Here is a 15122-nt window from a genome sequence, read left to right as displayed (position 1 = left end):
CTATAGGCAAGGTCAAATTCTTTACTAGGCAAGTATTTTTACCATTATATCTCTCTTCATATCTATAATGTCATAGACAAAATAAAAAACCAAAACACAAAATTCAAATAAAATTATATCATACCATAAAATGAATTTTCTAGTAACCATCCAATGTGTATTTAATATCCTCTCCATATTGGATTAAACTTAAAGAAATAAGTGTTATTATTGTATAACAAAAGTTATTTTATATGTGAAAGGTTATATTTCCAAAAAGGTGTGTGTGTGTGTGTGTGTGTGTGTGTATAGTCTTTGCTGTCCATTAATGTCCGCTTAGACTATGGTTAAGCTCCACACAAGACACCAGCAAACTGTTAATTATCCAGGATGCTCATCTGAAATGTATTTATTAATCCATCATGGTTGTTCAGTTCAGATTTATTCTTGCTGTATAGGACAAATGTACTGAAAAACAATCTTCAAAGATCCAACCCTGTAAACTTCAGAAGAATCTCAGGATAGATCATAGATATTTGGGGTGAGGGGAAGAACATAGATACTTTGAACAACTTCTGGCATCTTTAGTAAAAATTTAAAAATGCAGAAAATTAAGATCCAAAAATTCTAAATCTTAAGGTATCAATGTTCACAATCATATATTAAACCAATTCATATGTGCATGCTGACAATATTAATATTTATTGCATAAGGATTTATTTTGTAATATTAGTGTATTTTAAATTCATTTGAAAAATATCTGAACTAAAAGTATGGTATTAATTAGAAGAAAAAAGAAAAAACAGGTCTCAAAATGACTTGAGAAATTCAAGACATTATTTTTTGCCAGTACCATAATTATACAGAACTCTCAGTTTTAAAAAAAATGGGTTATAATTGTTAAAATACAGTTAAAAATACTTGCTTATTAGTTTACTAAATAATTTTATAATAAATATGCATCTCAACTTACAAATGCGGTTTAAAAATTTTAGATTTTTTGTTGACCTCATCTTTTATCACTGAAATATTTCTGTAGATATACTTTTAATATTTTTTTTTAAGTTAAGCACTGTCCTAATGTTCCTCAACTTAAAATGAAATAATGTGTGTGGTGGGGAACTATGTAGACAGAGATAATTACTAAGATAACTTAACATGTTGCAATTAGCATGTTAGCAACTTCTTTCAGATTGATAGATTTTGTAAGCAGAACACTATTTGATTGCATAATTGACATGAGAAATCCAACCAGCCAAAGAATATGTTATTATACACATAATTTTTAAAATTAAGGTTTACCAAGTTGATTGATGAATACAGAAAATAATATCTCCCAATAGTTTAGAATAAAAATGACATCCTAAAGAATATAACTCTTTTTACTTATATTTATAAATATTTGTAATATTTATATAATATTACATATTTATATTATGTTATATATCATATATAATACCATATTTATATAAATATTATAATGTTTCTTTTATAAATATTATTTTAAATATTTCCATTATCAAGCAGTTCTTCAGATGGAATGCTCTATGACCCTTTATCTCATAACCATCATAAGGAAACCGAAGTAATTGAAAGAAAAAAAAATAGGTAAAAAATACCTATAGTGCGCCACACATTCGGTGAGACCAGGCATTCAGTTCCTGGGAACATTAATAGTCAAGAGTTTAAAATTCATGAATATTCATGCCAAATGTAGGTATTGGTTATTTAGTACTGTAAGGTTTTTCTTCAACCTCCTAATAAAGGTTATGCAGAAATCTTAATATAATCCTGGAGAAAACCATCTATAGATTATCTATAACTATCCTCATGGATATTTAGGGTTTTTAAAATTTAATTTCTGATTGAAATAACTTAATAAGTTCTTTCTATCCATCTCAATTCAGAGACACTTTGTACATGTTTAAGTGGAGAAAAAGCACAATAAAGACATGCCTCAGTGCCCCTTGATTTTTCCAAGTCCAGCCCCAGATAAAATGAAGTGACAGGGAGTCTTTACCTCCCTGTACTGATGTCCACCATGCCCACCAGCTCATCTTCCAGTATCTTCTGGCTCTGGCTTCACATGAGTAGGAATTGGTGAGATACAACCAGCACGTTTTTTATGAGCCACCTAGAAGCGTCACGTTCCCAAACAACAGTGAACAGAATCCACACTGATAATTCAGGCAGTGGTACCCAGTGGAGTGGGGTAGGAAGTGAGGATGGGGCCCAAAGCTGCTTACGTATAAATAGGCACTGAATAAACTTCACGTTGAATGAGACATTCAGGTAAGACATCACCTCCATCACATTCAATGTAGATAATGCTGGCTCTAGAATTTGATGGAAGAGGACAACTTAATCATCTTTGTGGACGTATTTTTCTCTGGAGAAACACATACAGAAATAACCTGAAAACTTTTTCTCGTTAGTTGTACTTCACACAGCAGTCCTTTCTCACAACCTATTCTTAACATGCATGTGTGCGAGGTTACAGACAACACTCACTCTGGCCCTCCTGGCCACCAGTGGGTGCCTTTTTCCTACAACAAGCAATTCTTTGACACTGCTGGATAGTCTCCCTGAGGAGAGCTTCTGATCCCACGGGTGAAACTCCCAATCCCACAAGGCTGCCCTTGTCCTGCCCCAATTTGGATGCCAACCCCAAGTTCAGATTGTTACTTGTGCCTCTCACTGACTGGCTAGAAATCAGAAGTCTCCAAGACTCCCTCCTCCTACTGAATAAATTTACTAGAGCAATTCACAGAACCCAGGAAAACATTTGACTTACAAGATTACGAATCAATACAGAGGATACGACTCAGGAACAGCTGGTTGGAAGAGATGCAGAGGGCAAGGTGTGTTGGAAGATGAGTGGAGTGTCATATTCTCTCCAGGATAGCCATCTTCCCAGCTCCCCAAGTGTTCACCAACCCAGAAGTCCTCCAGACCCCATCCTTTGGGGTTTTTATGGAGTCTTCATTACAGAGGCATGATGATTAAATCGTTGGCCAGTGGTGGTTAATTTGACCTCCAGCTCCTCCAGTTCCCGGGAGTTTAAGGGTAGGGCTGAAATTCCCAATCCTCTGGTTACTTGCTTAGTTCCTAACCCTGGCAACCAGCCCCATCCTTGGGTGCTTTCTTGTCACCTTATTCACATAAGCTCAGGTGTGGTTGGAAGGATCTTGTTATGAATAACAATGGATACCTTTATCTCTTTTATCATTTAGCTTTCATCCAAGGGTTTCAGGAGCTCTGTGCCAAGAACAGGGAGGAAGACTGAATATACTTTTCTTATTATAAATCACAGTATCGAAATGTACATTCACAAATGCATGAATGACTACGTGTTTATTGACTCTTTGGCTCCCGGAAGTGGAGGAGAGGCTGACCCCATATCACCTCCAGGTGTGAAATGTAGTGCATAGTAGGCTGATGCGCTCTCTCCTGGCCAGCTGGTGGCCTTCCTCGCCTGACTGTGACCAGGCTCCCATGCAGACAGTGAGGAGATGGGAGGTCCCCGGGCTTGGCTGTGGTGCACCGATCGTCCTGTGACTAGATGCTTCTCATAGTGGCTTCAGGATTGATCTCCCCTCAGGGTCCACTTTGAACCTCATCTTCAGAGAGAGAGAGGATGGAGGGGACAAATTCATGTCAGGCTGAGTTAGATCCCACATCCACTGTCTCTGTGAACTTCAAGTGACATTGCCCTCAGATGTGGAATTCTAAATATGCCTTTGGGGCCATGACAATGAGGGTAAAGCCTTCTCTGGGATCACAGACAGGTCAGGGGAAGTGGTGAAGGAAACTTCCCCCTCACTTTCTTAGGGTCCTCTTTTCTCCTCTCTAGACAACACAGCAACATTTGCCTTGAGGAATTTTATGTGCATTCATGGAATGTTATTAGCTCATGTGACAAGTAGTGTTTGCTCTTTCCCTCATCGTAGTTATACAAGTTGACTTTTATACTGACTTAGCATTTGCTTGGTACCTTTCTCCATCACTATACAGTAAGCCCACAAAGGCAGTGTAGAGCTCTCCTTGGTTCTCTGCTCTCAACCGCACACGTCCTGGTCCATGATAGACTCTCAGTAAATACTCCTTGAATAAGAATGGTGGACTTGTTATTTGAATATCATACACAAATCATGGCAAGGATATCTGACTTGTGTGATGTCCTAGAGCTGTTAAGTGACATAAAGAACACCAGAAGGCAGCAATGTGTCCTCCCAAGAAAATCACCATATCGTTTCTTTTGCCCTTGAAGAGATGGGCATCATCCTTTTTGTTTACTTGTTTTTTTTTTTTTTTTTTTTTTTTTTTTTTTTTTTTACCATTGGGAAGGGTGCGCCTGTATATAATAGGGCTATACAATGATAAGACTTTATTTGAAAGGTAAAAATGCACAAGGGAAGTTTTGGAGATTATAGATGTAAGTCAATAGCAAATGAACAGATTTTTACTAAAATATTTTGCGGTTACTGTCTTACTCATTTTCAATTCATCAGTTATTTATTGTCTCTTATTTATTGTGTTATGAGCTAGGCATTGGGGATTAGTGAGAGTGAGTTGTGAGTAGGGGTGAAAAGGAACACTGTCCCTGACTTCTTGTTGCTGACTGTCTAATGATGAGAACAGCTGGCAGCTAATATAGCCACGTAACAGGTGAACAAACATGGCCGTCCAGAGCCAAGCCACCATTAAGACAGAGGTAACCTGTAAGTTGAGCTTTGAAGAAATGGATCAGCTCACCCTGGCAGCAGAGTAGGAGGAAAGCCTTTGAACTTTTCACGAAGGGTAAATATTTACATGAAATTTGGAGGTGAGAGAAAGTATGACATCTTCCGGGGACACCAAGTAGCTCACTGTGACTGCAGCCTAGATCATGGCCCCATTTTACAAATTATAGATGTCCGTGTACTGTGCTTTGCTAGTTTACAAAGCAAGGTTTGGCAGCCTCCAAACCCCACTTATCAAAACTTATGCCATAATATTTCTAAGATGTTCTCCATGTCCCCTTCTTCTAATGGCTCTTGCTAAACTTGGGCTGGATTCAATCTATTTTACACTAGAACATTCTCTATGTCCTTTGAAATACATATTCATCTGTACGGTCAATGCAGCAGTGTACCATATGCCTCGTGGCATATCATCGCTCCCTATTTTGTATTCAAGTATTTGTTTCTCTTGTTTTACAATGTAGTTTGGCCTGTTTAAATTTGACACCTTTCGTGACAAGTCTTTGAAAGCTCCAGAAGATTCATGCTAGTAACAGGCACTCAGACCACCTCTATCCGATTTTGGTTGATTAAGAAGTCTACTCGTTTATGACTTCGATGTCTCATAGCACTTTCTGAATGTAATAATGCATCTCAGATTATTCTGCTAATATATAGTCACTTCATTTTTCTGTAGATAAAACAAAATAATTGCCATGGCAACAGAGAAAAACAGCTCATTAAGTAAAATAAACATAGGCTGATTAGGGATTCTGAGTCTTCGAGGAGGGGAAAGCTGATGAGAGGAGGAAGTGCTTCAAGAAAACACCATGTATATAATTTTATCTCATTCCTTCAGGTATTGATCTGTCAAGAATTGATATTTTTGTTTTAGGCAAATAGGCTTGGATACCACTCCTTTAGGCAGTTTAAATAGGTTTTAGAAATCTCTCTCACTTAAAACAACAACAAAAAAATTTCCATGATATATTTATGCATAATTCCCACCTAATCCTTCATATCATGTAATGCAATGGATTATCCGCTCAGTCACAGAAGATAACTGTAACTTAACGGAGTGACTGAATAAGGGCTTTTTTTTTTTTTTAATTATATGGCAATGACTTTATCCTGAAGGGATTTTGAGTGTTTGGAGAATATATTAAATGGAACTTAGATAACTTAGTTTAGAAGTTTAATTCTTCTAAGGTTTTAAGACTTCAGGGGAATTACTTTGACAAAGTCGTTACTGAGAAATGTTCCACAATTATTCTTATAAGGAAAATTTTGGCGAAGGGACTTTGGAGACTTAGAAATATTTAACTGTGTCCTTTCTAAAGTTGATTTACAGGGCTTCATTCTCTTTGCTTCCTTTTCAGCTCCTTGTGGGTATAATGTAACATCTCAGAATGGTACCATTTATTCCCCTGGATTTCCAGATGAGTACCCAATTTTGAAGGACTGCATTTGGCTTATCACCGTCCCTCCTGGCCATGGGGTCTATATCAACTTCACCTTGCTACAGACGGAAGCTGTGAATGACTACATTGCTGTTTGGTAGGAGAGCCTTTCCCTATAGGCTGATCTGTGCTTGTGCTAACCCATCTTGCAACCACTGACATCGGGCTTTTATGTCAGATTACATATTAAGAAAGGAAGTTTTTAGATAGATATTGGAAAGGAAATTTACCAAGGAAACCCAGTGATACAGAGAATAAATGTCACGTGACATGTTTGAGTTTTGTTACATGGTAGATGAATGCAGGATTACTCTGAATGTGGATTACCCCAACATAATTGTATTTTACTTTTTATGAGTGATTTTTCTTTTTTTTTTTCTAAAAGAAAAGTTGGTTAGAATCCTTTGCCATGATAAGAATTTGGTGCTTCTGGAAATATTGAAGATATAATCACACACAGCCCTCCCGCCATCCTTTGTAAACATGGCAGGACTGCCCTTCCATATGATGTGTAGGAAGTAATACCGAGCCCGCAACCAGGGCTGGGTATTTGGGTTCTGGTTCTCTTTGCAATGAGTCATGTGGCCTTGGGTAAGTGACTTCTGTGATCCTTGGCTACATATTCATGTCTATGGGAATGACTATTCTACCTTTGCTGTTGGAAGTAAGAGGTTATAGGGGAGACAGAGATTGGAAAGTCCTCTGTGATACTATGTTGGGAGAAGGAGGGAGCACCGATGGGGTGTGAGAAGGTGAGCTTACCCCAGGCTTGACCAGCAGGCTGTGCTGCCAGCATAAACCGCCATGAAAACTATGGATTAACGCCGGGTAACAATGCGGTATGTGTGTGTGTGTGTGTGTGTGTGTGTGTGTGTGTGTGTGTGTTGGGGAAGCTGGCGTAGAAGGTTCATAAAAGGTTAAGGGTTACTCTGGATATTGGAAAGCCAGTAAAGCAAGGGGACAGGGTGAGTTCAGGGTATTGGAAGATCTCAGGTATGTGTCTTATGGGAGTCCAGGTGAGCAGGACAGAGAATATAGGAGCTTATAAATCACGTGAAAGATCCCAGGCTTGGTTCTAAGAGCAATGAGGATTCGCTAGGGTTTTAGGAAGGGGAATCACCTTGGCTGCAGAATTCCCAGTCTCATTTTGTGGGAAATGTATTAACTGGGGGCAAGAAGGGAGGCTGCCTTTGAGGCTGTAGAAATAGCTCTTGCAGGGAGGTGATAATGGCTGAAGCAGAGACTGAGAGAGTGAGGAAGGACGGGGAACTTGAAATATTAAATTGATTCTATGGAGCTGCCCTTTCAAAATCCAAGGCAAAACAAAACCCACAACATTACATGATCAACCCTTTCACTTGGATCAACGTATAGACTTAGCAGGTAGAAGCAAAATGTCTTCATAATTAACGAAGTAAAGCGTCTACTGTCAGAACGCTAACAGCAGAGAGACCGAGAAGTCTAGTCAACTTTGTGACATTAAACATCTCGGTCTTTCTAAACACAGCGTTCACAGGACGGTAGTATTGTATTCAGTCTGTTAAAAAACACCAAAATTCGACTGAGTCAAATTGAAGATCTAATGGGCTTTATTTAGTGATTCTAGTGATTCAGGAATCAGGTAGCATTCCATCTGGCTGAGGAGTTTTGGGTACACAATGGAAGGTTTTCATAGCAAGCAGGGTGGGGCAAGAAGTTACTAGCAGGAGTAAGGATTGTTTCAGTCAAGGTCACCTTCCCTGAGGGGGAAGGGCGGGTGGTCTTATCCTGCAGATTACCTCCTCTGCTGGGGGCAGCTCAGATGGAGACCATCCAGGTGATTTCATGGATGTTGGAAATTTCTGAATGATTGGCTTAAAATTTCACTCGAGAGTGTTCGAAAGTGCAGCTCAGTCTGGCTTTGCTATCCTGGGCCAGGGGCTCGAACTTGCACTATTTCCTTTTTAATAAATTCTTAAAAACCTTTTACTTGGGTAGCAAGATCTCCATAAATTTCACCCATAATTAAAGAAACACCTTTGAATTTAGACTTTCAAATGTGGACGTTTGATACATGGTATTACAGTCACTAGAGTCAGTATGAACATGTCTCTGTGATAGCTCTGAAAAGGTCCGCAGTGGGGGTGAGTAAAAATCAGCCCCGAGTCTCCCTGCCTGAGCACCAGCTCGGTGCCTTGGAGCGCAGGCTCAGACCAAGCTGCTTGGGCCAAGATAGAGTCCATGTGTTGGAAGAAAATGATTGTGAGTTTCAGCTGCGATTAGGAACTTCCTCCTCAAACTTCTCTCTTTCCCAGGGATGGGCCTGATCAGAATTCACCTCAGCTGGGAGTTTTCAGTGGCAACACAGCCCTGGAAACGGCGTACAGCTCCACCAACCAAGTCCTGCTCAAGTTCCACAGCGACTTTTCGAATGGTGGCTTCTTTGTTCTCAATTTTCACGGTCAGTGCATTCTCACTTTATCGATCAAGACGGAGAATTCCATTTGGTTCTCCTGGTAGTGTTGACACATGCCTCCTTTCCAGCGAGCGTCCCTTGCTTTTGCCAAGCGAGAGCCCTCTGGGACTTTCTTGCATTCGATGCCAGAGGTTCCTGCGATGCTCTGGTGCTTAATGCTGTTTGATGATGTCACATCTGGTGTGTGGCAAGCTTGGATTCATTCCAAGAGAAGTGGATTGCAAATGAAACTCTGGTATGGGGACCCTTGAAATACATCTAGTCCTTTCCTAGATTTCCCGTTTCTGTCTCCAGAGGAGTCAAGGTAGCAAACACCATGGAATTATGGATGAGGCAACAGTGAATTTAATGATTTTGGAAAACCAGTAATTTGGAGAAAAGCGTATCAGTCCCCTGTATCTCATGAGGACTGCACCCGTGGAAGTCCTCTGCATGAAGTGCAGAGAGGGACCTTAGCAAATGTCGATATGGACCTGGCACCAGGCCACGGTTGAACCATTGCTCTTCCAGGAGCCCCAAAATTATGGAAAGTGGTTTTACTTAAAAGTCATAATTTTTAAAACCGTACCCTTTTTCTCTTTGACTTTATATATTCTTTGGCATGAAATAATCCTGTAAGCTTGAGAGTTTTATGAAACAATGATTTACAAATACAGACATTGCAGTGTACCTAAGCATTAAAAGAACAGCAGAGGACTGCTTTTTGTAATAATTCTGTTTATTCAGCAAATGTAATTGCAGTGTTTTTTTTTTCCATAAACCCTTCAGCATTTCAGCTCAAGAAATGCCAGCCTCCGCCCGCAGTTCCACAGGCAGAAATGCTTACCGAGGATGAGGATTTTGAAATCGGTAATGTGTTCTTTGTCACGATATCATTAGCTCAACCCAGCTTTTTTAACACCCACCCCGCACTGCAATAGTTACTCACATGAGTAAATGAGTATTTGTCAGAATATTCTAAAGCATTGCTAGGGAGCTCATCTATCGAATAAGTATGTTTTTCTTCCTCCATCTCCATTATTTGTTTTTGCCATTTGAACTTTGCTTCTGTCATTTTGAGCACATCCCTACCTCAGCCCCTGCCCAGCATTTGCTAGTTTGTATTTTTCTTTTAAATAAAGTTTTCAGAGACTGACTTAAACAGATATTTGCATTTAGTTAGAAAAGATGTTCATAAGAACTAGGAAGATTGATCGGTAGAGGAAGAAAGGGATAAAGAAAGGGGGGTAATCAGAAGGGGGAATGAAGCATGAGAGACTATGGACTCTGGGAAACAAACTGAGGGCTTCAGAGGGGAGGGAGTGGGGGGGTGGGATAGGCTGCTGATGGGTAGTAAGGAGGGCACGTATTGCATGGTGCACTGGGTGTTATACGCAACTACTAAATCATCGAACTTTGTATCAGAAACCAGGGATGTACTGTATGGCAACTAACATAATATAATAAAAAAACATTAAAAAAAAAGCATGTTCATGCACCAGAAGGACTTCATCATTTGTAGCTAAAATAATGAGTATAACTTTGACCTTTCATTGAAACTAGAATGTAATTGGTGAGTGTATTGAATAATAATATTTAGAAATTCTGCTTCATCATTCTATACTAATGACGAGTTTCATTAAATAATCATCAGGTCACATTAGGAAACCAGCCGTGGGGTACGTTTGTGTTATAATTACCGTGACCCAGGATTTCTCTGTCTCAGCTACAAATACAACGCCCTGTCCTTACCCCATGTTTCAGACCCCTGGTCAAACCACGTGACCCAATTTCTGCTCCACTCATGATGGCTCAGTTAATGGCAACATTGCGCTAATTAGGCCAAGGTCACAGGTTAGCCCTCTCTGGATGCATTAAAGCCATTCTAATGCTCCATCCTTAAATCCCAAGCAATCCCAATTTGCTGTCTTTTTTTAATAGTCATCATGGGGGAAGGGGCAGAAACATAGACACATGAGTCTATGCAAAAACCTGCCACATCATCTGTGCTGGAATCGGTGAAGACAGCATTTGTGTAAGTCGAGAAGTGAAAATAGTCCCCTTTGATCAAACAAACTAGAAATGAATACTGATGCGGGCTCAGAACTGGTTTGCTCACTGACTTCATTTGTTAGGTGGTCATCTCTACGTTTCATACGTTCGCACACTCTGTGTGTCATGGAAACATAATCCCAGGTGTGTTGGCTCTTTCAGGGGATTTTGTGAAGTACCAGTGTCATCCGGGGTACACGCTGTCTGGGATGGACACACTGACGTGCAAGCTCAGTGCCCAGCTGCAATTTGAGGGTTCCCTCCCAACGTGTGAAGGTATGCTGAGCTCGGTCCTACACACCTGCTCATTCATCAAGGAAATTGTATGGCTCGTGCTGTTCCACATGTTTCTTGTATAGCCCTGAATTTAATCTGTTTTATGATCTCCTTGGAATTCAGATTACCTGCTAACAGAAATACCTAATTACCTTTCTCTTTTAGCTATCTCTACAATACAAATCAAAAGCATATCAAATAAGAGGTCTTTTTTTCCCCAACAGTTTACCAGAAAAATTTCAAACATACAGCAAAGTTGAAATTATTTAGAAATAACCATCTGAATACCACTTAGGTTCCACCATTAATGTGGTATTTATATGCTTAGTCATGTATCTCTTATCTTCCTATCCATCCATTAATCTGTTACTTTTGATGCATTTCAAGGCAAATTACAGGCATCACTACACTTCCCTTTAAACACATTAGTATGCATTAAATTATCTAGTGTTTACTATTTTTTTTGGTAAAATTTATAAACATTGAAATGCACGTAGGTTGCATATGATAAGATGCACACATTTCATATATTCACGTGTCTTTAAAATACATAGAGCATATGCAATAACTGGAAATATACAGTAGCACAAGATTTGAGGCTGAATCTGTTGATTCACCTGATTGGAGTATAATTAGACCACTTTAAAAATATTTGAAAGGCTCCATTCCCAAGTAGTATTGGGAGAAAAAAACACTGGAAAAAATATAAATAAGCTAAAATGGCTCAACGTAAGACAGAAGTGTCATGGTTTGGCCAATCAAAAAGTTTTCCAAATTAGAACAGTTTTGATTTTTTGACTTCAAAATCACAATAAACATTCAATTCATTTAAAGATTGGGACCTCCCCCCTTTCAAGGAGTTCGATTATTTTCATTTATCAGGATAATGAGGCCCCTAAAAAAGCCCAAAATTTAGGAAGCAAAGACCCATTGACTCAATCTAGACTCCCAACAAGTGGCCACAGGTAAATCATGAATATCCCGTGGGCGTTGTGTGTAAGTAGGATGGTTGATCTGCCTTATTTATGGGATTTTTGTAAAGATGCAGAGGGTATTAAATGAATTATTCTAAGTGGTTTTCTTTTTTAAGATTTTATTTGTTTATTTGAGAGAGAGAGATGGAGATTGGGACAGAAATAGTGAGAGAGAGCACAAGCTGGGAGGGGAGGGACAACCAGACTCCCCGCTAAGCATGGAGTCAGTTGTGGGGCTCTATCCCAACACCCTGGGATCCTGACCTGAGCCTAAGGCAGAAGCTTAACCAACTGAGCCACCCAGGTGACCCTCTAAGTGTTTTATAATGTTAATTATCTGCAACTTCCTTTGTGTTGCACTAGTATTGATTTTGCAGGAGCTCCCTCCCTTGAATTGCTTCTTTTAGAATGTGTGCGCACTTCCTGCATTCTTATTATGAATGAGGCAGAATCCTAGTCACCTGGGGGGAGGGAGACAATTTTCAACATCTGAAGAAAATCTGGAATGCAGTAGTTTTAAATAACCATCATAACTCAGACTAATTCCAAGAAAAATTGCTTTCAAATTGTACCCCTGGGAGCGTGGGTGGGTGTGGACAGACACCATCCTCTCAGGAGTATGCCCTCTTTGGTCCACTGGCTGCTTTAACCACCCAGAGGACCCACGCAGTTCTGGAAGTTACTGATGCTCTGCCTCACACCTGCCTCACTTAAAATTGGGGCACTGCGCAGGGTACTAAGTCAGGAGACTGGGTCATTACTTTTTGGAAAAATCAGCGTGTCCATAGCATATTACATCAACAACCATCTATGGTGGATTTTTTTTCTCAAGGTGCAAGGGGATATAAAATGTTCATCTTTCCCCATTTTACGTAAAAACTGAGGTAAACCTTCACATTTTTGGGGCACATCTTAATTCCGACAAACAGAGCCTTGCATTTCTCAGCATAGATGGTTTCAAGCAAGGGTGGTCTTAGCCGACGGGTGCAGCAAAGCTACACATTTATTGAATATGCTACTTCGGAGAGAGGGAAAGTTACTTTATTATGTTGCCTATCCCCAAGATTAACCTCATTTTATTTAAATGAAATTAATTCATGAGGGTCCAGGAACAGAATGACTCAGCACGGCACAAGCATCATTCCCCAAGTTACGTGGCTCTCACACACGGTTGCAGGGAGGATTCTGCTAACAAGACACAGTCTCTCTGCTCGGATGGAGGTTCCCGTGTCCTACTGAACTCCCAGCAGTCCTACAGAGGACATCGTAGTTCTCTCCTGTGTCCATTCAGGAGTAAATATGGTTAAAACAAACTGAGAGTTATCTTAGCTGCCATTCCCTAAAATACATTCTTGAGGAAAAGCAATGAGGGGGTCAGATGTCTTTTATCAAATAATCACTTAATGATAATCTTTCTTCCACTCCTTTCTATTATTTGGTTGGGCTCAAGGGGAGGGAGTGGACAATCCCCCAATAAATTATGGGTGGGAAATTGCGTGAGTTATGAGTCCTACTAAGTTCTGCTTTGAAAATTATCACCACTTTTAGGGCGATTGATTGTTCCTTGGAAACAATGGGAGCAAATCGTGCTTGAAAGTTAGCATCCTATGCAGATACACCTTCTTGGATGCTCATCTTAATTTAGAAAACACTGAAAGAGGGTCTGGAATGTTTTTCAATACCACTAAGCAATTCTCCCGTTCTCTCTGAACTTGGGCTGAGTGCCTTACGGTTGGAATCAATTCTGACACTCTCTACCTGGAGACAGTGTCCGACCCCACGGGTGAAGAGCTTAGTCCTAAAAGACTGCTCCCACTTCAGAGGCGGGTCACAAAGCCAGCTTGACGCCTGGGCTTCTGACTCCCCTGTGATAGACCAGAAACAGCGTGATCCCTCTTTGGGTTTTATCCTCTCCTGGAAGAGCTCACGTATCCTAGGGAAACATTTGCTTACATTTAGCAGTTACATCCTTTGTGTTGTGAAGAATTATATTCTGTGCCCTTTATTACGTAACAAGTAAATAGTCAGATGAAGAGGTGTAGGGTGCAGGGCCTGGAAGGGGTCTCAGCACAGGAGCTTCTGTGCCCCGGAATCGGGGTGTAAGAATTGGTATAGAGCTCAACTTACCCCCACTCCCTCCCAAACCCACTGCTTCACCAGAGGTCTGTGAGTGGGGCAGGAATTTCCAGCCAGCTCCTCACTGGGTCTTTCTGTTGACCAGACCCATCCTGATGCTACGAAGGGCCCCACCCCAAGTCACTGTATTAGCTAAACTCAGGTGTAATCCAAGGGGGCTCTCTATGAGAAAGATACTCTCAAACAAAGGAAATTCCAAGGGTTCTAGAAGCTCTGCCAGGACCCTGGAACAAAGAGCAAGTACATTTTACAATACAGGAATGTCACAGAAATGACTTTCCTTATGTTAAGGAAAGAGGAGCCCTTCAAAAGTGAAGAGAAGCAAGAAAGGGCATGGATGTCCAGGAAAGAAGTGGTGACTCCTTGCACTTTGTTCTTAGGGTGTGTTTGGGAAAGTGGCATTAGGTGGGCTGGAAACCTTAAAAGTGGGCCAGATTTTAACAGTCTTCAGTGGCGCCTGGGTGGCTCCGTTGGTGAAGTGCCCAACTTTTGGTTTTGACTCAAGTCATGACCTCGGGGTTGTGAGATTGAGTCCCGTCAGGCTCTGCACTCAGCAGAGTCTGCTTGAGATTCTCTCTCCCTCTGCCTGCCCCATGCTCACTCTCTCTCCCTCAAATAAATAAAGAAATCCTAAAAAAAAAAAAAAAAAAACCCAACACAAAGGTCTTCAGTATCTAGTGGCTTCAGACTATGGACAGTGCAAATCCATCAGTGGTTTTAAAATATTCAATTACTTTTAAAAGTTAGAGACATACATTTTCAGTGAACACTAAAGAAAACCAGTGCCCTTTAGATAATGAGCATTTCTGGTTCAGCTCAAGCATGACCACAACACACATCTCAAGGGCCCCAGGAGACAGCTTTCGCACCTGTTTATAGAGGTCTCTTTTCACAATTCTCTGGGACCTACAGGTGTTTTAAGAATTAGTTTTAATTATTTATAAATCCTAATGTTTGACTGCATTAATTTTGCTGAACCCCTGTAAGATGCATTAAATAATATGCTTTGGTTTTAAGCCTCACATTTCATTTTTTTCTCCAAAAATAAGCTAAAGGAATAACTTTGTGCAGAGATGTAGTGACTCAAAAC

The 15122-nt window shown here is 40.3% G+C and overlaps 1 protein-coding gene across 1 annotated transcript in view; it reads left to right on the top strand.

Annotated features, from left to right (window-relative positions):
• The window catches only part of CSMD1 (CUB and Sushi multiple domains 1), a 1986149-nt gene that overhangs the window by 1812799 nt on the left and 158228 nt on the right, over positions 1 to 15122 (top strand). Inside the window, exons 44-47 of the mRNA XM_034647758.1 lie at positions 6080 to 6257; positions 8455 to 8600; positions 9384 to 9464; positions 10809 to 10922. Of these exons, the coding sequence (XP_034503649.1) occupies positions 6080 to 6257; positions 8455 to 8600; positions 9384 to 9464; positions 10809 to 10922 (519 nt within the window). The remainder of the gene's footprint in view (positions 1 to 6079; positions 6258 to 8454; positions 8601 to 9383; positions 9465 to 10808; positions 10923 to 15122) is intronic.

Source organism: Ailuropoda melanoleuca, chromosome 18, assembly GCF_002007445.2.
Source record: "Ailuropoda melanoleuca isolate Jingjing chromosome 18, ASM200744v2, whole genome shotgun sequence".
NCBI lineage: Eukaryota > Metazoa > Chordata > Mammalia > Carnivora > Ursidae > Ailuropoda > Ailuropoda melanoleuca.
The sequence above is the reverse complement of the archived record's forward strand: the minus strand, read 5'-3'. Positions and strand labels throughout refer to the sequence as shown.